Source organism: Stomoxys calcitrans, chromosome 4 (genome assembly GCF_963082655.1).
Source record: "Stomoxys calcitrans chromosome 4, idStoCalc2.1, whole genome shotgun sequence".
NCBI lineage: Eukaryota > Metazoa > Arthropoda > Insecta > Diptera > Muscidae > Stomoxys > Stomoxys calcitrans.
In genome coordinates, this window is record NC_081555.1 from 82263555 (window position 1) to 82287178 (window position 23624).

General features: G+C 37.2%; 1 protein-coding gene across 1 annotated transcript; it reads right to left on the reverse strand.

Annotated features, from left to right (window-relative positions):
- Positions 1-14304: 14304 nt before the first annotated feature.
- Positions 14305-22970, reverse strand: LOC106086791 (uncharacterized). The gene is made up of 3 exons (XM_013251596.2): positions 22911-22970; positions 15259-16058; positions 14305-15075 (listed from the first exon to the last, which is right to left on the reverse strand). The coding sequence occupies exons 2-3, from the start codon at positions 16029-16031 to the stop codon at positions 14442-14444; spliced, it is 1407 nt and encodes a 468-aa protein (XP_013107050.2). The 5' UTR covers positions 16032-16058; positions 22911-22970; the 3' UTR covers positions 14305-14441.
- Positions 22971-23624: the final 654 nt, after the last annotated feature.

Genomic DNA, 23624 nt, shown 5'->3' on the forward strand with positions numbered 1-23624 from the left:
TCATCCAGGGTTCCAGGAAGTCAAATCGGGCGATCGGTTTAAATGGGACCTATGTCCAAGTCTTTACTGATATGGCCCATCCCGAACGACCTATCCAAATCTGGACTGATATGGCCCATTCGCAATCCCCAACGAGCTACATCAATATTAAGTATGTGTGCAAAAATTCCAGCGGCAAGCTTTACGCGTTGGACCACTATCGTGATTTCTACAGACGGATGGACGGACATGGCTTGATGGAATCAGATTGTCGAGACGATCCAGAAAATATATACACTTTATGGGGTCGCAGATCAATATTTCGAGGTGAATGACAATGTAAGTATACCCCTATCCTGGGTATAAAAAGCTCATATTTTGTAATTTTACTTTTTAGCCCACAAAGCTTCAAACTTTTGTTAGAAATTGCTTAAATGATGCATTTACCGTAAAATTATGACTTCCAATACGTAAAATAAGTACAATCACGTAAAAAAGACTTCCATGCGGTAAATTAAAAAAAAAAAACAATAAATACCTTAACAATTAATGTATAAATGCATTGAATGCAATACGTATATAGCCAGGTATACCTTAGTTTGTATGGATTGCTACGAAATTTAGTATATGTTGTTAGAAGAGCAAAATTTTCTATACGACAAATTTAGTGAAAACCGCATCATAAACTGCGTGTAATGGATCCATAAGCGCAATTTGGGCGGTACATATAAATATATGACAGCTATTTCCAAATCTGAACCGATTTCAACCAAATTCAGCACGCATAGAGGCTTAACAAAACAATTCGCAGAAATTAAGGAATATTGATTGATTTATCTGCTTGCTAAGGCTTTTAAAGTGAAAATCGGGCGTGCATATATGTGGGAAATGTATCTAAATCTGAAACGGTTCGTGTAAAATTTATAATATATACAAGTAGTCTCAAGAAAATAGTCCGTACCAAATTGCATGATGAATGATTGACAAATATGCATAACAAACCAATTTTTTCCAAATCCGCATATATCGTATATGTTAGCTAATATTATTCGTATAATGCGAAATCAGTCATATATCTTTATACCCATCAACGTTGGAGGGGGGTATACGAATCTAGTCATTCCGTTTGTAGCGCGTATATATCCTTGTATATGTATCCTTGATCGTCTCGACGTTCTGAGCCGATCTAGCCATATCCACCCGTCCGTCTTTCGAAATCATGATAGCGGTCGAACGCGTAGAGCTAGACAGTCGAAATCACGATAGCGGTCGAACGCGTAGAACTAGACAGTTGAAATTTTGCACAGATACTTCATATTGATGTAGGTCGTTGGAGATTATTAACGGGCCATATCGGTTCAGATTAAGATATAGCTCCCATATAAGCTTTCACAGCTCCCATATAAACCAATCTCCCGATTTAATTTCTTGAGTCCTAGCAAGCCGCAATTTTTGTCCGATTTGGTTGAAATTTTGCATGTAGTGTTTAATTAAGACTTTTAACAACTGTGCAAAGTACGGTCCGAATCGGTCTATAACTTGATATAGTTCCCATGTAAACCGATCCCACGATTTGACTTCTTGAGCCCTTACAAGCCGCAATTTTTGTTCGATTTGGCTGAAATTTTGCATGTAGTGTTCTGTTACGTCTTCCAGCAACTTTGTCAAGTACGATCCAAATCGGTCTATAAGCTTTTATAGCTCCCATATAAACCGATCTTCCGATTTGATTTCTTGAGTCCTTGCAAGCCGCAATTTTTCCCAATTTGGCTGAAATTTTGCATGTAGTGTTTTATTACGGTCCAAATCGGTCTATAACCTGATATAGCTCCCATGTAAAACGAACTCCCGATTTGACTTCTTGAGTCCTTAAAAACCGGTATTTTTGTTCGATTTGGCTGAAACTTTGCATGCTGTGTTCTGTTACGAAAATTGTGCTAAATTCGGTGCAAATGAGTCTATAACCTGATATAGCTCCAATGTAAGCCGGTTTCTCGATCATCCTTGTTCGATTCCTAGAGCTTTAATCTTAGCTTGTTGGACAGAAGTTTGGTTGAAGATTAAAATTTGCCCTTCAATGTAATTTATTTTGTAGAAATTTTTAGCAGAATTCATGGTGGTGGGTTCCCATGATTCGGGCCGACAGCATGCTTTTACTTGTTGACTTTACTTTGTTCATCTTGGTGAGTTCTTTCGATACAATATCATGCAATTTGATCTTGTACGTTAAAGTTATAAGCCCCATAATGTAAACGATGCTAAAAATTGCGCATTTCTGACACTCTGTATTGCACACTGTGCCACTACAGGGTGCCTTAATGTCGAAGCATGGAAATACAATATGTCTTCTGCAATTGTTTCAAATTTCATCGGAGAACTTTTGTGGATTACATCGAATTTTGGCCATATTTCCGTCCGTAGTGCGACGATAGGAAACATGGAAGGAATTAAACAGGCTTCCGATCGGATTCCTGAGATGACATTTATGATCGAAGGCGATGCACTATTGGCAGGGACATAGTCTTGGCTTGACGGAACTTTGGTACTGTAATCTGGAAGTTCGTTGGGAAGACTTGAATCCTATTGGGGAGATCCGGTTCGTGAGAAGAAGAAGCTATTATTGTAAGGAAGTAAGACGGGGGTCAGTATAGCTTTCGGTATCATAACAGGATGTATATGACTATGAGCTCACTTATGCAAAATAGGTGCGGCAAGTCGTAGCGTGTGTAGGGCTTGTGGGAAGATGATGAGACGTTAGAGCATTTCCAATATCATTGCTCGACTTTCGCGGCTAACAGACACCGGCACTTAGGTAGGGACACAATACCAGAAATGAACCAAATTAGGCGAGTGGCATGCAAAAAAAACTGGGGATTTTGTAAATACCATGCAATTCCTGACTTTGACTTTGTTTTTCGAGGTAACTTTATTAGTATGTATTTAGAGCGCACAACAAACCGGAACGCACAACAAACTGGCTTTGGACCTCGTTAGAGGCCGAGGCTATAACTGCATAGCTTTTGGTGTCATAACGGGATACATGGGACTACGAGCTCACTTATGCAAAATCGGTGCGGCAAGTGAAAGCATGTGTGGGGTATGTGGGAAAGATGATGAGACGTTGGAGCATTTCCTATATCATTGCCTGGCTTTCGCAGCTAACAGACACCGGTACTTAGATGGGGACGCGATACTAAGCATGAACCAACTCAGAGGATTGGTATGGAAAACAATTAAGGATTTTCGAGGTTACTTTTTAGTTTTTAGAAGGCACAACAAGTCGATTACTGGCTTTGGTGTATGTCGTTAGTGGCATGGGGCATATTAATGTCTGTTCCCATCTTTCAACCTAACCTACTTGCTTTGGTGCATGCCCATAGTGGCAAGGGGCGGATTAATATCCGTACATCCTTTTCAATCTAACCTAAAAAAAAATATTTTATTTATTTTATGGATATGTACTTATATAAATATGCTTTACAACATTACAAAAATACTTATTCATAAATGGAGCTATATGATGTACACGGATACAATTATAAACAAGACGGGCTAAAGTCGGGCGAAGCTGACCTTTTTATACCCTACTCCTCATAAGGTATGCAGACTAAGTCGTAGAAACTAAAATTTGATTAAATATGTAATGTTGAATTTCGACCAAATCCCTATATATGTTGTGGTAGTCATAGAATAAATCGTTGTGTAAAATTTTAAGAAGATCGGTGGATGAATGCGTAGCAATGGCCTTAAAAGGGAAAATCGGGAAATACATATGTAGGAGAGCTACATCTAAATATGAACAGATTTCTATGAAATTTACCAGTGGTCAGAAGATCCATAAAAGAAATCTTAGTGACAAATTTTATGAGGATCGATTAATAAATGACCACATTATTTCAATACTAAAAAAATCGGACGAAAATATAAACGGGAGCTGTATCTAAATCTTATCAGATTGTATTCAAAATCGGCACACATAGTTAAAATCATAGAAAAAGACATTTTGCAGAGAAAATCCGTTAAAAAAAACGCTGACCAAGATTTTAAAACTGAAAATCGGTTGATACATATACATGGGAGCTATATCGGAATATGAACCGGTTTCTATGAAATTCAATAGCATTGCCAGGAGTCATAAGCGAATCCCTTGCACCAAATTTCAAGTGAATCGGATAACAAATAACCACATTATTGCAATATTGGTCCAAATCGGATGGACATATATATGGGAGCTATATCCAAAACTGAACCGACTTCGACCAAAATCCGCACGTTTTGTGGTAGTTATAGAAGAAATCGTAGTGCAAAGTTTTGAGAAGACCGATTAATAAATGTGATTGCAAGGGCTGTAGAAGTGAAAGACAATATTAGTCCAAATGGGATGAACCAAATCCAATCCAAATCTGGACAGATTTTTTCCAATTTAAATAGGCTTCGTCTCTAGACCAAAAACGATGCCCGTGCCTAATTTGAAGACGATCGAATGAAAATTGCGACTTGTACTTTGTATACAAATTAACATGGTCAGACAAACGGACATATCTAAATTGAATCAGAAAGTGATTCTGAGTCCATCGGTATATTTATCGATGGGCCTAGTTCGCTTCTTCAGGGTGTTATAAACAATTGCACTAAATTATAATACCCTGTAGCACAGTAGTGGTATAGGGTATAATCATCATATAACGGATTTCATACGGCAGCAAGTGCAATCTCACAACTGTTTCCAATTTTGTAAAAAACGTACTGTTTTTCAAACGCTGAATAACTTTAAAATCATATAAATTCGGACAAATTAACAAAGTTCTGAGAAAACTTTTTGTATTTTCAAACTTCAGCAGTATCAGGCTTTTTTTGGCGTACTCACTCCTTTTATTTTTTTTCTTCTTTGAGTTATCACGACGACTTTGCAGCCAATGGAAAAGTCCAACTTCAAGATATTCTCAATGCAAACTGCTTGGGCAGTTAACTTTTTAAGATGAAATCAAAGAACCATAAGGATGAGATATAAGTTTGTCTGTGCTTATCGTACACAGCATTGGCAGCATGCAATTTTAATTGTAAATTTAATTAAGAATTCCAAACATTCCTTTGATGCCAAGACAAGCGTTTTACTGACGACGAGTGGAGACCCATTTTTTCGGTTTGGTTTTGACTCATTTTCTCTGACCCTGTTCTTTAAGAGTAACAATTGGCGTCTGGTTTTGCATGTTTATGGTTTATGTAACACTATTTTTGTATGGTGGTGGTGGTGGTACCTGGGATGGTTTTGGTTGTAGGGGGGAAATATGCTTAACATATTTTGGCTTGAATTTTAAGCTTCTTATAAGATTGTAAGTAGAAATTTAGCATATATCGAAAATGACATACTACAAGCGGAAATGAGGAAATAGTTGTTTTTTTTATTTGCAGAAAACCTATTGTATTTCCATATTTTGCCATTAATAAACAGTGTAGTAGTACAGGCTGTAATACGGGATGTATCTGACTTGACATCCCGTTTCAACTAAAAAAATAATTGAGTCAATAGTTTTTTTAATTGAATGGGGATTTTTTTCAATTATTATCATGATTAACTTCCCCTGTACATTAATTGCTTAATTTACTGTTAGTACAATATATTAATTACTGTTTGTATGTGTCAGTAGCTAGACCTCACCCGCCTCTCTAAACAGAAAAAATATAGACCTAAATTTGACCGATTAAATATGGAATTGACTTATAAAAACTTTTCAAACAAGGCGTTAATTGCTTTAAAAATTTTTGACATAGAAAATTTTATTTTCTTTTGTATCACGGCAAATGATTGTTAATCAAGGCATACGTTAAAAATATTTTTAGTTGTACGAATTAAATTGTTATTTAATAGTATAAAGTGTGCATTGATCAAAATTATATTGTTTCCCTTTCACACATACCCACTGCAAAAAGAAGTGACAATGAGTCAAATATTCGCTTCTATCATATAAAGACACAATGTGGCGTGATTAGACAAAAAAAAAACAAATCTCAAGAAAAACAGAAAGTGTATATAAATTCATTTGTTTATAATACTCTTTTTATATCATGTCCCCGAAGGATGGGGGTATATTCATTTTGTCATTCCGTTTGCAACACGTCGAAATATCCGTTTCCGACCCTATAATGTATATATATTCTTGATCAGCGTAAAAATCTAAGCAGATCTAGACATGTCCGTCCGTCTGTCTGTTGAAATCACGCTACAGTCCTCAAAACTAGAGATATTAAGCTGAAACTTTGCACGGATTCTTTTTTTGTCCATAAGCAGGTTAAGTTCGAAGATGGGCTATATCGGACTATATCTTGATATAGCCCCCATATAGACCGATCCGCCGATGCAGGGTCTTAGGCCATTAAAAGCCACACTTATTATCTGATTTTGACGAAATTTGGGACAGTGAGTTAGGTTAGGCCCTTTGATATCCTTCGTCAATTTGGCTCAGATCGGTCCAGATTTGGATATAGCTGCTATATAGACCGATCCTCCAATTTAGGGTCTTAGGCTTACAAAAGCCACATTCATTATCCGATTTTGCTGAAATTTCGGACAGTGAGTTGCCTTAGGCCCTTCGATATCCTTCGTCAATTTGGCTCAGATCGGTTCAGATTTGCATATAGCTGCCACATAGACCGATCCTCCGATTTATGGTTAGGCCATGTAAAACTTCTCTCCAAACAGGTATCGCACTGTGGCTCGCCGTTCGGAATCGGCTATAAAAATGAGGCCCCTTAGCATTGAGCTTAAACTTGAATCGGACTGCACTCATTGATATGTTAGAAGTTTGCCTAAATCGGTCTATAACCTGATATAGCTCCCATATAAACCGAACATCCGATTTGATTTCTTGAACCCCTGGAAGCCGCGAGTACGGTTCAAATCGGTCGGTAACCTGATAAAGCTCCCATATAAATCGATGGCCCGATTTGATTTCTTGAGCGTCTGGAAGTCACAATTTATGTCCGATTGGACTCAAGAATTAAAGTCGGGAGATTCGTTCATATCGAAGCTATATCAGGTTGTGAACCGAGTTAGATTATACTTTACACAGTTGTTGGAAGCCATACCAAAACACTTCATACAAGTTTTCAGCCAAATGGGATAACAATTGCGCTCTCTAGAGGCTCAAGAAGACAAGATCCGTAAACGGTTTATATAGGACCTATATTAAATTATGAATTGATTTGAACCACACTTAGCACAGTTTTTGGAAGCCAATTTGGTTGAGAAATGCGTGCTCTAGACGCTCAGGATCCAAGATCGGTTTATATGGCAGCTATATCAAAACATGGTCCGTTATGCCCCATTTACATTCCCAGAAGGCATCTACCTACTTCTGTTTCTGTGGTATCACAATGGACGAAAATGTCTAAGTGAGTCTGATGACAGAATGCCACTTAAACCTAACCTAAGCATATACTTCCTTGATCGCCGTGATATTTTAAGTCGACGTAGCCATGTCCGTTCCTCTAGACGCTCGAAATTCCGAATAAATACTTCTTATTACTGTAGGTCGGTTAGGATTATAAATGGGCCAAATCTAACCTTATCTATCCCCTCTTAATGCTGGCGACATTTGTGAGGTACTATGCAATCTAAAAACTTCTCCCCAAAGAGGTATCGCACTGTGTTATGCTGTTCGGACTTGGCTATAAAAAGAAGGCCATTTATTATAGAGCTTGAATTTGAATCAGGCAGCACTCATTGTTATGTGGAAGTTTGGGACTGTTCCTTAAAAAGTTGTCCCAAAATTTAATTTTTCCATGTTCGAACCAAAACTTTAAAATAAAGATGATATCTTTAAATTTAAATTCCTATTTACTAACGGACATGACTAACCGTTTCAAATTTTAATAGAGGCTTGATTTTATATTTCTCCAATTTTAATTTTTTTAACTTAACATCTTAACCTAAAAAAATTTAAAATTTAAAGACGTTCCTTTTTGTACGACTTTTTTGGGGAGTAGCGCAGAGGTTCGCATGTCCGCCTATTACGCTGAACGCCTGGGTTAGAATCCATGCGAGAGCATCAGAAAAAATTTTTCAGCGGTGGTTTTCCCCTCCTAATGCTGGCAACAGTTGTGAGGTACTATGCCATGTAAAACATCTCTTCAAACAGGTTTCGCACTGCGATACGCCTTTCGGACTCGGCTATAAAAGGGAGGACCCTTAGCATTGAGCTTAAACTTGAATCGGACTGCACTCATTGATATATGAGAAGTTTGTCCCTGTTTCTTAGTCGAATGTTCATGGGCAAAATTTGTAATTTGCATGTTGCGTTTTTAAAAACGGTTCACAGTTGTTTTTTTTTAGGTAATTTTCCTATCTTTCAACTATATTTCGACCTTCATTTCAAATTCTTGTAAATTACAAGATACAAAATTAAAGATTTATTAACCTCTATTTAAAATAAAAAAATCCTTAGTATGAAGGAAAATATTTTTCACCAAAAGGAATGTTTCCTTAAAAAGTTGGGAAATTTTTTAACTTTAAACTAAGTTTGCTAATCTTTGGCTCAAAACTTTAAAATCGGGACAAACATTTTGTCAGTGTGTTTAGAAAATTGATAACTACTCTACCCTAACAACTAACCCAATGGCTCTATCAATCCATAACCTAATTTAAATTTATTCCACAGTTTATTAAAGCTTTGAAATTTTTAAGGTTAAAGAGGTTTAAAAACAATCATATTGATAATTTTAGGGGTTTTCGCTCTCATGTTTTGCTGCCATTTCGCCTGACCTCGTCATCATTTCATTAATGGGAAATTAAACAAATTTCCGCACACAATACGGAAGTGACGCTGCATCATATTTTCAATCTACACAGAAAATGGGAATTGTTAATTTATGTTTTATTCCTTAGGCTGTATGACTGATCTCTCCCTCTCTTTTGTCCATCCACCGTCCTTTTTTGTAGATTGAAATTGCGTTATGCTACAATTGCTACATCCATCTGCTCCAGATATGCCTCAGAAGGCCTCATCTCACTTTTGGTTTTCATTAAATGTTTGGTTTACTATTCAAATTGACCGGAATTATTTGCTACACTTTCATGTTTTTCAGCTACAAAGCTTGTTCGAAAAGCATATTCTGTTACAATGTGGCAGCCTTCGTGCCAATGGCTAGTCAGCCGACCAAACGAATTTTTCGTTTGTTTTTTGTATTTATTTTAAAATTTATATTTACCTCAAGGTTCAGTTAAGAGGAAATGATTTGCCTTTCCATACACCCTCCTTTGTATTTATGTGTGTGTGCGTGCGTGTATCAATTTACATTGCTGCTGGTGATTGTGGTGGTGTATCCTTTTCGGCTTTTGATACTAAATTTTTTAATTGTTTACTTTGTGTGGTTTTGATATCATGTCAAAGAATGTCATCGTTTCATCCTTTGGCCCTGCTCCTTGTAATCTTTTGATAACTTAACTGAAATTAATGAGTTGAATGATTTTACAATTCAATGGATGTTTGCCAGAGCTGTGTTTTAATGTTGTAGTTGATGGTACGATGGAATTTAATAAATACGATTAAGGAATTTTGAATAGGCTTTAATTGTTTTCGTTATATTTCTTTAATAAACTGACTGACAGAGCTTAAGTTATATTCATGAAATTTTTCACGAATGTTGGTCTCAGGTCATTGGCCCGGGATAAGACGGAATTCGGGGATATTCGTTCCTTTTTAGTACTAAAAAGTATCAAAAGGTACGAAATGGTGAATGTTTGACCAGTGCAAACGGAAAGGGCTGGAAATTTGTTTAGGCTTAAATTAAAGGGCGTCTCAAAAATCTAAGGCTTGAAGAAAAACGTTTGCAAAGTCGTACCAGAAGTCGGAGAAATAAAATAGTACGTTTAGTGTCGCAATTGGTACTATTTGGTACTTTTTTGTTAATTGAGCTAAAGCTCTGATTTTTGGGACATAGGTACAACATCGCAATATAAGTTGAAAGTCTTAAAGAGTTTTTGAACATTTGTACATTTAGGTACCAAAAAGTTACGAAATAGGTGAACTTTGCACAGCTAGAACGGTAAGAGCTACAATTCCGAAATTTGGCTTAAATGATTATTGTTGCGATATAAAGGGGTACCAGCATTTGGTACCATTTCGAAGTTTCTTTACGAATTTAGCTAGAGCTCGCAAATATACTAATATAATATACTAGGAAATATATTTTGGATAACCAAATGCCTTTTCACAAATTGTACATTTTGTTACAAAAAGGTACTAATAGTATGAAATGGTTTATTTACTTTAACAGTGAACGGAGACAGATAAAATTAAATAATTTATTAAAATTGATCGTAGTCTTGATAAAAACACTATAAGTAGTACCAAATACTAAATGCTGTTATTGTACCAGAAGTGGAAGAAAACGTACTTATGTGCTGTAATTGGTACTATTTGGTACTTCCTTTACAGATGGAGTCAGAACTTCGAAATTTGGGATACAGGTACACCTTGTGGTATGTAATGGGCGACCAGAAGATTTTTATGAAATTCGTACATTTTGGTGTTAAAACGTTCAAAATGGTACTTTTTTACAGATTGAGCAAACGCTCTTAATATAAAGGTTGAGTTACACCTAGCTATGCATATCAAGTGACTAAAATAACGTACAAAATGGCACCTTTTTAAAGTGGCTAAAGTTATCAAAATTCCGATACATAGGGCGACTAGAAGATTTTTTTGAAATTCGCACATATACATATTATGCGATTTAATACATTTTTAAAGCTCTCAAAATTGGGATACATTTACACCTTGATAGTATATATATTAGGCGGCAAGGAAATTTCTTTAAATTTCGTACGTTAAGGTACTAAAAGGTACAAAATGGTACTTTCTCAAAATCAGGGTGCAAATACTTTTTTACAATATGCATCCGGGGACAATGAGATTTTTTAGTTTGTACATTTAGGTACTTAAACTTTCCAAATGGTTCCTTTTTACGGATTAAGCTGAAGCTCAAAAATTTGGGATGTAGGCACACCTCGACAATATACATCGGAACCATAGGAGATTTTTTTTAATTACTGCATTTAGATACTAAAATGTAAAAAATTAAACCTTTTTAAAGGATTGAGATGGAGCTCTGAAATTTGGGATGCAGGCACAACTTGTTAGTATATAAAGGGCGATTTTTTACCTATTATCATTTTGGCAATACTGATTTAAACAGCCCACGCATCTCGTATATGGGAATTATATCTAAATCTGAACCGGGTTGAATGAAATTCATCTGTTATGTGACAAATTATAGCAAATGCAAATTTTGCCCGTGGACATTCCACAAAGAACAGGGGCAAATTAGACCGATCCAAGTTTAAGCTCAATGATAAGAGGCCCCTTTTTTACAGCCGAGTCCGCGAGTCCTGCGTGGGATGGGAGCTATATCTAATCTAATTTTGACGAAAATCTGAACATATTGTGGTAGTCGTGTAAATCGTGCTATGCATATTTAGGGAGCTATTTCTAAATCTGAAGCTATTTCGACCAAAATCAGTTGGACGATGACTACCGATTCATACAAAAGAAGACAATGTGCAAAATATTGAGAAAATATGCTAAGAAATACGCTGACAAAAGCTCGAAATGTGAATATTGAATGATATATTTATACTAGCTGCCCCGGGCCCGCTCCGCTGCGCCTTCTTTTACTTTATATGGAACAAAAGATTCCTTGGAATATTTATTTTCGACAACTAAAGAGCTTTTAGTGAAATACAATGCTACGAAAATATATATCTCATGACTAACAGTCTGAATCCCATAACTTCATTGGTCTACGAATTTAAATGTGGATGCAAGGTGTACTCCATTCTTAAAATACTTTATTTCAGCGCGATATACTCATGATATCTGATTTAGGAGTGTTTTCGGGGGTGAGGTGGTCCCCCAGACACTTGGCCCGGAAAAATATCAGCATCGTGCTCTTCTTTCAAATACCATTTATTTAAACCCCATATTGCCATTGGTTTGAGGGGAGTTTACACATGGCCCTAAAATAGGTTATCAAATTCGTTTTCTAATCTCAAATACCTTTCATTTGAGCCACATATTGGCATGGTTGAAAAATTTTTCCAGTTTGGGGGGTGTTTTTGGGAAGGGGTGATGCCCTAAATACATGGTCCTACATTTTGATATCAAATTCGTATTCTACTCCCAAATACCTTTATTTGAGCTCCATATTGCGATGGTCAGTAAAAAAATGCTGTTTGTGGGGTATTTTGGGAAAGAGGTAGACCCCCAGATAATTGATCCCGAAAGTGAGTATCAATTCTTGCTCTACCCCTTAATAACTTTCATTATTACCCTTAATACCTTTCATTATTGGTATTGGTATTATTGCAAAAGTCAGCAAATATGTCCGGTTTGGGGTTTTGGCCCTAAAAACTATAAATATTTAGTTCCACTCTCGTTAAAACCCAAATTGTCTTGGTGAGCAAATACGTCCTATTTGGGGTTGTTATGGTGGTGGGACGTCCCCTAGACAGGTGGTCCCTAATGTTGATATCAGATACGTCTACTCCCAAATACCTTTAATTTGAGCAACATATTTCCATAGTCGGAAAAGATGACCGGCCTGGGGGGTGTTTTGGGGATGGGCAGCCACTCAGTAGGTTGGCCTTGAAAATATATTGGGTTGCCCAAAAAGCAATTGCGGATTTTTTAAAAGAATGTAAATGCATTTTTAATAAAACTTAGAATGAACTTTAATCAAATATACTTTTTTTACACTTTTTTTTCAAAAGCAAGCTAAAAGTAACACCTGATAACTGACAGCAAAAAGAATGCAACTACAGAGTCACAAGCTGTGAAAAAATTTTTCAACGCCGACTATATGAAAAATCCGCAATTACTTTTTGGGCAACCCAATATATCGGATTCGTTTTCTACTCTAAAAACCCTCTTATTTGAGCCTGATATTGCAATAGTCAGCAAATACTTCCTATTTGGGTGGTGTGGCCCACATAGATACATTTCCCGAATATTGATATCAGATTCGTGCTTTACTCTCAAAGACCTTTTATTTGAGCCCCATATTGCTATGGTTGCAAATTTGTCCCCTTTGGGGGATGTTTATGGGGAGAGGCGGACCCCCAAGCACTTGGTCCCATATTGATATAACAGATTCGAATTCTGCACTCAAATACCTTTTATTTAAGCCCCCTATTCCCATGGCCAGTAAATAAGTCCTGTTTGGGGCGGTGTTTTGGGGAAGCGGTGGACCCCCAGAAGCGTGGTCCCACATTTGGATATTAGATTCGTATTCTACTCGCAAATACTTTTCATTTGAGTCCCATATTGCCATGTTCTTAAATATGTCCGGTTTAGGGGTGTTTTGGGGGTTGGGGTGGTCCCCCTAACCCTTGGTCCGACAATTGGATATCAGATACGTTTTCTTATCCTAAATACCTTTTATTTGAGTCCCATATTATCGTGATTGGTGTAAATATATGTTTGGTAGGTTTTAGGGTGGGGCAGCCCCCTAGGTACCCCATCCGAAATTTGGATACCAAATTTTTATTTTTAGGGTAGTATATGAGAGCACACAAAATTTCGCTTAAATCAAACCACACATCTCCGAGATCTGGCGTTTCTAAAAATTAGGGTAAGGGGGAGGGTCCGCTCCCCTTCAGATATCAAAAAATGTAGTACCCAATTTTCACCACGGGGTCATTATGCACCATCTGTGAACATTTCAAGAAAATCGGTTCAGCCGTTTCTGAGTCTATGATGAACACACAAACATACAAACAAACAAACACAAATTGATTTTTATATATATGAAAGATGTGGTCTTAGATGAATATTTCGAGGTGTTATAAACGGAATGACGAAATTAGTATACCCCATCCTATGGTGGAGGGTATAACCTGATATAGCTCCCATGTCAACCGCTCGTTTATCCTTGTTCGGTTCCAAGAAGTTTTAATTTTTGCTGGTTTGGCTTAAGTTTGGTATGTAGAATAAAATTATGCCCTTCAACTAAATTTATTTTGTATTCATTTTTAGCTGAATCCATGGTGGTGCGTTCCCAAATTTCGGCCCGGCCTAACATAGCACGCTTCTACCTGTTACATTTCTAACTATTTGATTGAAATTGCGTAACTTAAACCTATTTGATATTATCAAATTTATTTTTGCGAATTGTTGTTTTTTTTGGCCTCGTGTCATTATTTTGATGAGGTGTTTATGTCTCTTCCAGGACGAGCTTAATGATCAATTTTTGTTTTATTTTTTAATTTGTGTTAACAATTTATTGTTGTATATATTTTTATTAAATGAATGAAGAGAGGACAAATGAATGAGAAACTAACTAAAACATGAAATATAATTTAAAACTAATTTGAGTAAATGGTTTGGTCTCTTCACATGTAGTATTTGGTTGAATGCATCTTAAAACTATAACTTCTCAATTAGCAGCGGTGGCGGCGGTGGCAGCTATAGCCGCCCAGTGTTAGTTGGCTTTGGCGTTACTCGGTCCTTTTTGTCACGCTTGACATAATCGAACGATTCTCCGTTGGCCGTATTTGTCACTGTCGTTGATGCAGCAATTCCTGATTTATCCAGTTTATAGGCATTGGTTAACGCTTTAGTGGGTGGGTTAATGCCATCATAACGATCCCTTTTATATGAGTTGGCATAGTCATAGGGTGTTCTAACAATTTCCGGTAAATGAGCATAGTACACAATACGTTTATTGGATCGCGTGTAGTCTAAGGGGTATTTGCTTGGATAATCCAAAGGATATTTTGTGGGATAGTCTAAGGGATATTTTGCAGGATAGTCTAAGGGATACTTAGTATGATAATCTGCAGGATATTTTGAGTGCAATGGATAATGATCGGAGTATGTAATGGGTGCATAGGCGGACTTTTCATAGATTTCATTATTGTAGACGGGCAAGTAATCGCGAGGCTCAGGAATATCATAACGCCGATCCGGATAATTGTAGTAGGGCTCCGGATACTGGGGCATGCGTGGGCTGTAGCTGTCATGGGGGTCATGATGGCGACGGTACAGAAAGTGATCTTCATAGTTATAGGGGTCATAACGGGGATATTGTTCGTCATATCTGAAAAGGGAGAAAAATTTAGAAATTTGTGAAATCCTTTTAGAACGGAATTGGAAACAAAATAACTTAGTTTTCAGGGAACCAGTTTTCCTGTCTACCAGACTGTAGCCAATTGAGGTTGAAAAGTATTTTCCATATTTTAGAATAATTGATTTTGTCAGTATATATTACAAACATACTCACCGGTCATAACGTCTCAAGTAGGGATCATATGAACGCGAAGGATACATCTCATAATTGTAGGAAGGTGCCAGAGCATTAAATTTCTGATCATATTGAGCCTTGGGAAGCGGGGGTGTTACTTTGACTACTGGCTCAGGCAAATCCTTTGCGGATGCCTCGTTATCCTTGCGTGGTTGGGTTATAAAATTTACTCTCGCCTGTCTGGACCTGGCTGTGTAACCGGTGCTGGCATCGGTTATTGTATCATCATCCTCTGAAGGAGGTGACATATTCACCGATTCCTTCCAGGAAGGCGAAATGTGCCTTTGCGAATAATAATCGTAATCGGGATCCATAATTTGCTTTTCGGCTTTTGGTAGAGCTTGAGGCTCATCCTGCTGCATTCTTGCTTCAAGTTTCAATTCACCCTCCTGTTGCATTTGCTTCTGCTGCGATGACGATGGCGTATTGTGCAACTCGATGCGATCACTTTCGACATTGTGTATCAGACTTTCTTGGAGTTTTTTGTTAAGGCTATTCTTTGTTACCAAGCCCTTGGCTTGATCATACTCCAGTGTGGAGCGTCTGTTGCGTATGGCTTTGTTGACACCGGTAAGCATACTTCGTGCCTCATAATAGTTGGCATCGGTGCCATAGTATTCTGGAGATTCATCAAATTCATAACCTTCAAGAATTTCCACGTCTTCGGGTATCTGTAGTGTAACAATGTTTTGCACTAAGCACAGCAGCACTACAATGGCTGTTGGCCTTACACGATTGAGGCAGCAAAACATTTTTACTGCCTTGGCTAATGTGATTATCTGAAAAAAAAATGGGCTGCTATTGAAGTTAAATTGCTCATGAATGCACATTGTGAAAAAATTAATATTTGTCTTATATTAGAAAAACAAAATTGTTAATCATATTTGTAGCACTACATATTTTTGAGAATATTTATGGTATATAGCATATTACACAGTAAGTGTAGTATTTGTTGGTACAAACCACTTGCTGTTAATTTTTTCAAATAAGCTAAGCACTATACATTACTTTAAAATATACTTGTTATTTGGCTGATTTCTTAATGATGAAAACCAGCAAAACGTCTTGCATCAAATCCCAGCGAGAACATTAAACATAATGTTCATCTGTAAAAGTTTGTAACTAATACCCTTTATCGTTGTGGTAGATTTCAACGCCAAGAATGATGATAGATATTCTTGTCGAAAGGCATACGCGTCGGTGTTGAACTTTAGCTATTTTGGAACCTCTTCCCAGTTTAATGTAGGCCTCTGCATTTTAGAATAAATCCTGCAGGACTTCAAATCTATAGAAATGTAAACAAGCAGAACTATCGATTTTGGAGTGAACATCAGCCAGAAACATTGCAAAAACTACCAAGAGCTAATGCATCCAGAAAAAGTTACGGTTTTGTGCGGTTTATGTGCTGGTGGCTTCATTGGACCGTACTTCTTCAAATATGTTGCGAATCGAAACGTAACTGTGAATGGTAAGCGCTACCGTGAGATGATATCTAACTTTTTTTGCCCAAAATGCAAGAGCTTGACTTGCCTGAAAGTGGTTTCAATATGACGGTGCCACATGCTTTTTTTGCCTAAAATTCAAGAGCTTGACTTGCCTGAAAGTGGTTTCAATATGACGGTGCCACATGCTCCACAGCATGCCTGACAATGGACTTATTGAGAGGCGAGTTCGGTGAACATTTTATTTCACGTTCGGGACCGGTCGATTGGCCTCCTAGATCGTGCGATTTAACGCGCCTAGTGACCACTGGAACGTTTATTGGAAAGAAAAGATTTTCGTAGTCACTAAGCACAATCAACCCTTTCGTGGGTGGATTTCGGCAGTCTTAACTTTCAATATGTGTTTCTTTATTTCTTATTTTTTTGCTGTAAACTTGATTTTTATTCTCTCCACCATAGGATGGGGGTATACTAATTTCGTCATTCTGTTTGTAACTCCTCGAAATATTCATCTAAGACCCCATAAACTATATAAATTCTTGATCGTCATGACATTTTAAATGGAACTAGCCATGTCCGTCCGTCCGTTTGTCTGTCGAAAGCACGATAATTTTCGAAGATGTAAAGCGAGCCGCTTGAAATTTTGCACAATTATTTCCTATTAGTGTAGGTCGGTTGGGATTGTAAATGGGCTATATCGGTCCACTTTTTGATATAGCTGCCATATAAACCGATCTTGGATCTTGAATTCTTCAGCCGCTAGAGGGCACAATTCTTATCCAATATGGCTGAAATTTTGCATGATATGTTTTATTATGACTTCCGACAACTGTGCTGAGTATGGTTGAAATCGGTCCATAACCTGATATAGCTGTCATATAAACCGATCTGGGGTCTTAACTTCTTGAGCCAATAGAGTACGAAATTATTATCCGATTTGGCTGAAATTTTGCATGAGGTGTTTTGTTATAACCTTCAACAACTGTGCCAAAATAGCTCAAATCGGTCCATAACCTGATATAGCTGCCATATAAGCCGATCTGGGATCTAAAGGGTGCAGGTATTATCCGATTTGGCTGAAATTTTGTACAACGGCTTCTCTCATGACCTTTGACACACATATCGAATGTGGCATCAATCGGTTTATAGCCTAATACAGCTTCCCTATAAACCGATCTCCCTATTTTACTTCTTTAGCCTCTAAAGGGCGAAATTCTTACTAGATTTGGCTGAAATTTTACACAATGACTTCTACTATGGTCTCCAATATTCAGTTCAATTGCGGTCTGAAATGAACCAGAAATTGATATTGTTCCAATAACATAGCCATTATTTTCTTTTATCCTTCGTTTGCCAGAGATACTGGAGGGTATATAAGATTCGGCCGTGTCAAACTAGCAAAAATTAAAGCTTCTATATAATCGAGAGACCGGTTTACATGGGAGCTATATCAGGTTATAGACTGATTTGGGCCGTATTTTACACAATTGTTTCAAGCCGTAACAAAACAACGCCTGCAAAATATCTGCCAAATCGGACAAGTATTTCGGTTGGTAAGGGTTCAAGAAGTCAAATCGGGAGATCGGCTTATATAGGAGCTATATAAGGTTATATACCGATTTGAACTGTTCTTGGCACAGATGTTGGAAGCCATAAAAGAAGACTTTGTGAAAAAATTCAGCCAAATCGGACAAAATTGCGGCTCCCAGGGGCTCGTCTAATCAGGATATTGGTTTATATGGAAGCCATATCTGAATCTGAACCCATATGGGCCATTTGCAGTCTCCAACGAACTACATATATTAAGTATCTGTTCAAAATTTTAAGCGGCTAGCTATAGGCGTTCGACCGCTATCGTTATTTCGACAGACAGACTTCATGGGGTCTTAGACGAATATTTCGAGGTGTTTTAAATGGAATGACTAGATTAGTATACCCCCCTCCTATGGTGAAGGGTATACAAATAAAATATTTAACGACACCTACGAACTTGACATTTGTCGTCAAATTTAGAGAGAAATTAAATTCGTCTATTCTATGTTCTTGGATAACGATCCCACTTCTGCTAGTAAATTGGTTTAATACGATGCTGAAAAGCAGGGTTGTCTATGCATCTCTAGCGGAGGGCTAGTTTATGAAAGCTATGACTTGAGGAACTCCGCCCCGTAGGGAGAGGTTTTGTTCCCTCTTTTATGTCTCTTGATTATAAATGGAATTATCAAGCCTATCCAGGAGGAAAGGGTGAAAATTGCCTATGTGTCGTCGTCAGCGTTTTAAGTGGTAGCCTTTTTTACCCACTGGGGTACAGAGTTATATTAAACTCTTCGTATTTGTTTGTAAGCTTAGAAGAATAGGGTTTAAACATATTTTTAGTTAAACCGATCGATTCAGAATCACTTCCCGATTCGATTTAGCCATGACCGATCTTCCGTCTGTGAGTTCATGTATTATTGTAATGAAGGTTCTGGTCGTGTTTTTATACCCAACACCATAGGGTGGGGGTATACTAATCTAGTCATTCTGTTTGTAAAACTTCGAAATATTCGTCTTAGACCCCATAAAGTATATATATATTCACGACCGTCTCGACTTCCTTAGACGACGGACATTACTAGCCGTCCATCTGTCGAAACATTTTGCATAGGTACTTAACATAATGGATCATATCGGTTCAAATTTAGATATAAACCGATCTCCCGATTTGATTTCTTGAGCCCCTGGAAGTCACAATTTTTGGTTTGGCTGAAATTTTGCACATAGTGTTCTGTTACAACTTCCAACAGCTGTGTCAAATACAATCCATATCGGTCCATAACCTGATATAGCTCATATATAAACCGATCTCCCGATTTGACTTCTTGAGCCCTCACACGCCGTAATTTTTGTCCGCTTTAACGACTTCCAATATCTTTGCCAAATACGGGCTAAATCGATGTATAACGTGATATAGCTCCCATATAAACCGATCTCCCGATTATTCTATTCATTTTGCTGAAATATTACACACTGTCTTCTTTTATGGTCTCTAACATTTAATGTAATTATGGTCCGAATCTGACCATAACTTGATATAGCTCCAATAGCATAGCGGTTCTTTTCTTTTATCCTTTATTTGCCAAAAAAAGAGATTCTAGGAAAAACTCGACAAATGCGAACCATGGTGGAGGGTATATAAAATTCGGTCCGGCCGAACTTAGCATGTTTTTACTTGCTTTATTTGGCTTATTGCCTTTATTTTATTCATTTTTTAATATTTTATTTTACTTTTTTTATTTTATATCATTTTATTTTTTATTTTCTTTTATTATTTTACTTTATTCTCTTTATTTTGCTTTGCTCCATTTTCAACAAACAAAAGACTCTGTAGCAGGCAGCTTGCTGTTTTGAAATGACAAATATTTCGCTATGACAGCAGAACTTCTGCTGTAATAACTGTAAAAGTTAACTGCTAACAGTCATCAGACAGTGTCTGCTATTATAAGCAGACTTTTTATACCCACCACCGAAGGTTGGGTGTTATTCCGTTTGCAACACATCGAAATATTCATTTCCGACCCTATAAAGAATATATATTCTTGATCAGCGTAAAAATCTAAGACAATCTAGACATGTCCGTCCGTCTGTCTGTTGAAACCACACTATAGTCGTTAAAAATAGACATATTGAGCTGAAACCTTGCACAGATTCTTTTTTTTATCTATAAACAGGTTAAGTTCCACATTTATTATCCGATTTTGCTGAAATTTGGAATTTGTGTTAGGCCCTTCGACATCCTTCGTTAATTTGGCCCAGATCGGTCCAGATTTGGATATATCTGCCATATAGACCGATCCTCCGATTTAGGGTCTTAGGCCCATAAAAGCCACATTTATTATCCGATTTCGCTGCAATTTGGGACAATGAGTTGTGTTAGGCCCTACAACATCCTTCGTCAATTTGGTCCAGATCGGTCTAGATGTGCATATAGCTGTCATATAGACCGATCTGCCGATTTATGTTCTTAGACCCATAAAAGCCACATTTATTATCCGATTTTGCTGAAATTTGAGACAGTGAGTTGCATTGGCCCTTCGACATCATTCATCAATTTGGCCCAGATCGGTTCAGATGTGGATATAGCTGCCATATAGACCGATCCTCCGATTTGGGGTCTTAGCCCATAAAAACCACATTTATTATCCGATTTTGCTGATACTTGGGACACTGAGTTGTGTAGGGCCCTTTAATATCCTTAGACAATTTGGCCAAGATCAGTTCAGATTTGGATATATCTGCCATATAAACCGATCCTCCGAGTTAGGGTCTTAGGCCCATAAAAGCCACATTTATTATTCGATTTTGATGAAATTTGGGACAGTGAGTTGTGTTAGGCCCTTCGACATCATTCATCTATATGGCACAGATCGGTCCAGATTCGGATATAATTGCCATGTAGACCGATTCCCCGATTTAGGGTCTTAGGCCTATAAAAGCCACATTTATTACCCGATTTTGCTGAAATTTTGGGACAGTGAGATGTGTTAGGCCCTTTAACATCTTTTTTCAATTTGGCCTAGATCGGTCCAGATTTGGATATGGCTGCCATACAGACCGATCTCTCGGTTTTAAGTTTTGGGGCCATAAAAGGCGCATTTATTGTCCGATATCGCTGAAATTTAACGTTTTTCTGCAAATTGACCAAAATCGGTCCAGATTTGGATATAGCTGTCATGTAGACTGATATATCGATTTGAAGTCTTTGCCCCATAAAAGGCGCATTTATAATCCGATTTCACTGAAATTTGACACAGTGACTTATATTAGGCTTTTCGACATCCGTGTCGTATATGGTTCAGATCGATATTTTGTTATACACAATTGAACAATAACTTGTACTTATTAGTATTTGGCCCAAATCGGAACGTATTTCGATAAAACTTCTACAGAACATAACGAATGCAATTTTCACCGGATTTTGATGAAAGGCCGAACTTAACGCCTTTTTACTTGTTTAAGTTATACGTACTCAGAATGTTTCGATATACGAGCGCTATATGTGTTGTTTACAGTAACTTATAATATTCAACTCGCCCAAAAAATGGAATTAAATCGTGAACATTTTCGGTCGATTTTTTTTACCAATTTCGACGTGGATTAACTCAACAACAGCGCATCGATGAAGTTAATTAAATTTTTGGCGATGAAGCTCTATCAAGGACCAGTGTTTATCGATTGTATGGTGAATTCAACCGAGGTCGTAGTTCACTTGAAGACTAATTTCGTGAAGGTCGTCCAAAATCAGTTGTTGTTCCAAAAACCATTGATGCTGTGCGTCAACTGATATTGCAAGATCGTCAAGTGACCTAGATTGAGACAACCTAAAGGATTTGTGGGACCAGAATACATTCAATATTGCATGAACATTTGACCGTAAATTTTTTTTCGCGTTGGATCATGCGCACAGAAAAAAAGGCTCGTGTCGATTGGTCAAAAAAATGCTCCACAAATACGAAACAACTGAATTTTTGAGCACTCAAAACATTGACTTGATGAGTCAACCGCCATATAGTCCTGAATGACTTCTTTTTATTCCCGTACGTGAAAAATAAAATGAGAGGTAAACGTTTTTCGACACCCGAAGAAGCGGTTGATGCGTTGAGAATTCAGTTTTGGAGATACCTCAATCAGAGTGGCAAAAGTGCTTCGACAATTGGTTCAAATGCACGCCGAAGCGTATAGATCTTAATGGGGAATATATCAAACAACAATAAAGTTATGTTTGACGATAATTATTTGTTTTTGAGTTCTCTAATGCCGAAACATAAAGGGCAACCCTCGTACAATCCTCTTGACACATTAAAATCCGGTCATTTTGAAACATGCACTTTGATGTGGTCACTTTCTTCATTTGAGAGCGGAGATAAATTTCCGAATTTTCGTTTTTATAACACTATGCAATGTTATATCCATGAAAATGTATATTTTCGTACAAAAAAGTTCAAATATAATTGACACAATTTCAAAACATGTGAAAAAGCTAATATCTAGCGCACACAAAATTTTATATAATTGTTCACACAGTTCAGTTCTTTATTGCTTGGTTTGATGGTTTTAACATCAAATATTTTTGATATAAAAATTTTTTTTGCGGTTGTGGTTTTTATCAATCACACTTATAAAACGTATTTAATGTCCTTTTTGAAAACTCACCACACTTGCAAACTATTTTTTTTATTCTTTGGTATTTATATTTTTTTAATTTTCGCGATTACACAACCGTTCCGAATGGATGTCGAATTTCAACTGTATTAAGTGAAAATTTTAATTTTCCAACCTAAACTCTAAAAATCGATGTTTAGGCACTGTTGGCGTCACTTTTTTTGTTGCTTCCATTTAAAAAACTCGGTTGTTTTGGTAACATTATTGTGATGAGATCAGAACAAAGTACAAAAACAAAATTGTGTCGTTTAATCAGTTAACAAACGATCTCGCTGAAATGAAGAAAACCCCAAATTAGAACCAAGCCAACCAATATATAGACTAGCTTCATTCACTCACTGGGACGAGTACACACACTCACATCCATATGACTATGGTATAGTGGGGGTGTGGAATTTGGACAAAATTCACGCAGCATGAAAAATAACCGCAACCATTAAAGTATTAGAGTCACATGCTAGGAAAAGCATATATCGAGCTAACAAGTGGAGTACAAGGGAGTAACTCCAGCAACACTATTCAAATGCGCTACATTCATGTGTTGCTTTTTGGCGGTGGTAAATGACGACAACGAACCCTAAACGTCGAATTAATTGTACACAAGGTGCAGCTTTGCTAGGGGTGTGGCGAAATAATTATGGGAATAGAAAGATGCATTTAGCAATAGTCTTCTATGTCTCCGAATGCTAATTTCTATATGAACTT

Coding starts and splice junctions, on each gene's coding strand:
- LOC106086791 (XM_013251596.2), bottom strand. CDS start 16,031: ATGTTTTGCTGCCTCAATCGTGTAAGGCCAACAGCCATTGTAGTGCTG. Junction 15,076..15,258: donor TACTTGAGACGTTATGACCG/GTGAGTATGTTT, acceptor CTCCCTTTTCAG/ATATGACGAACAATATCCCC.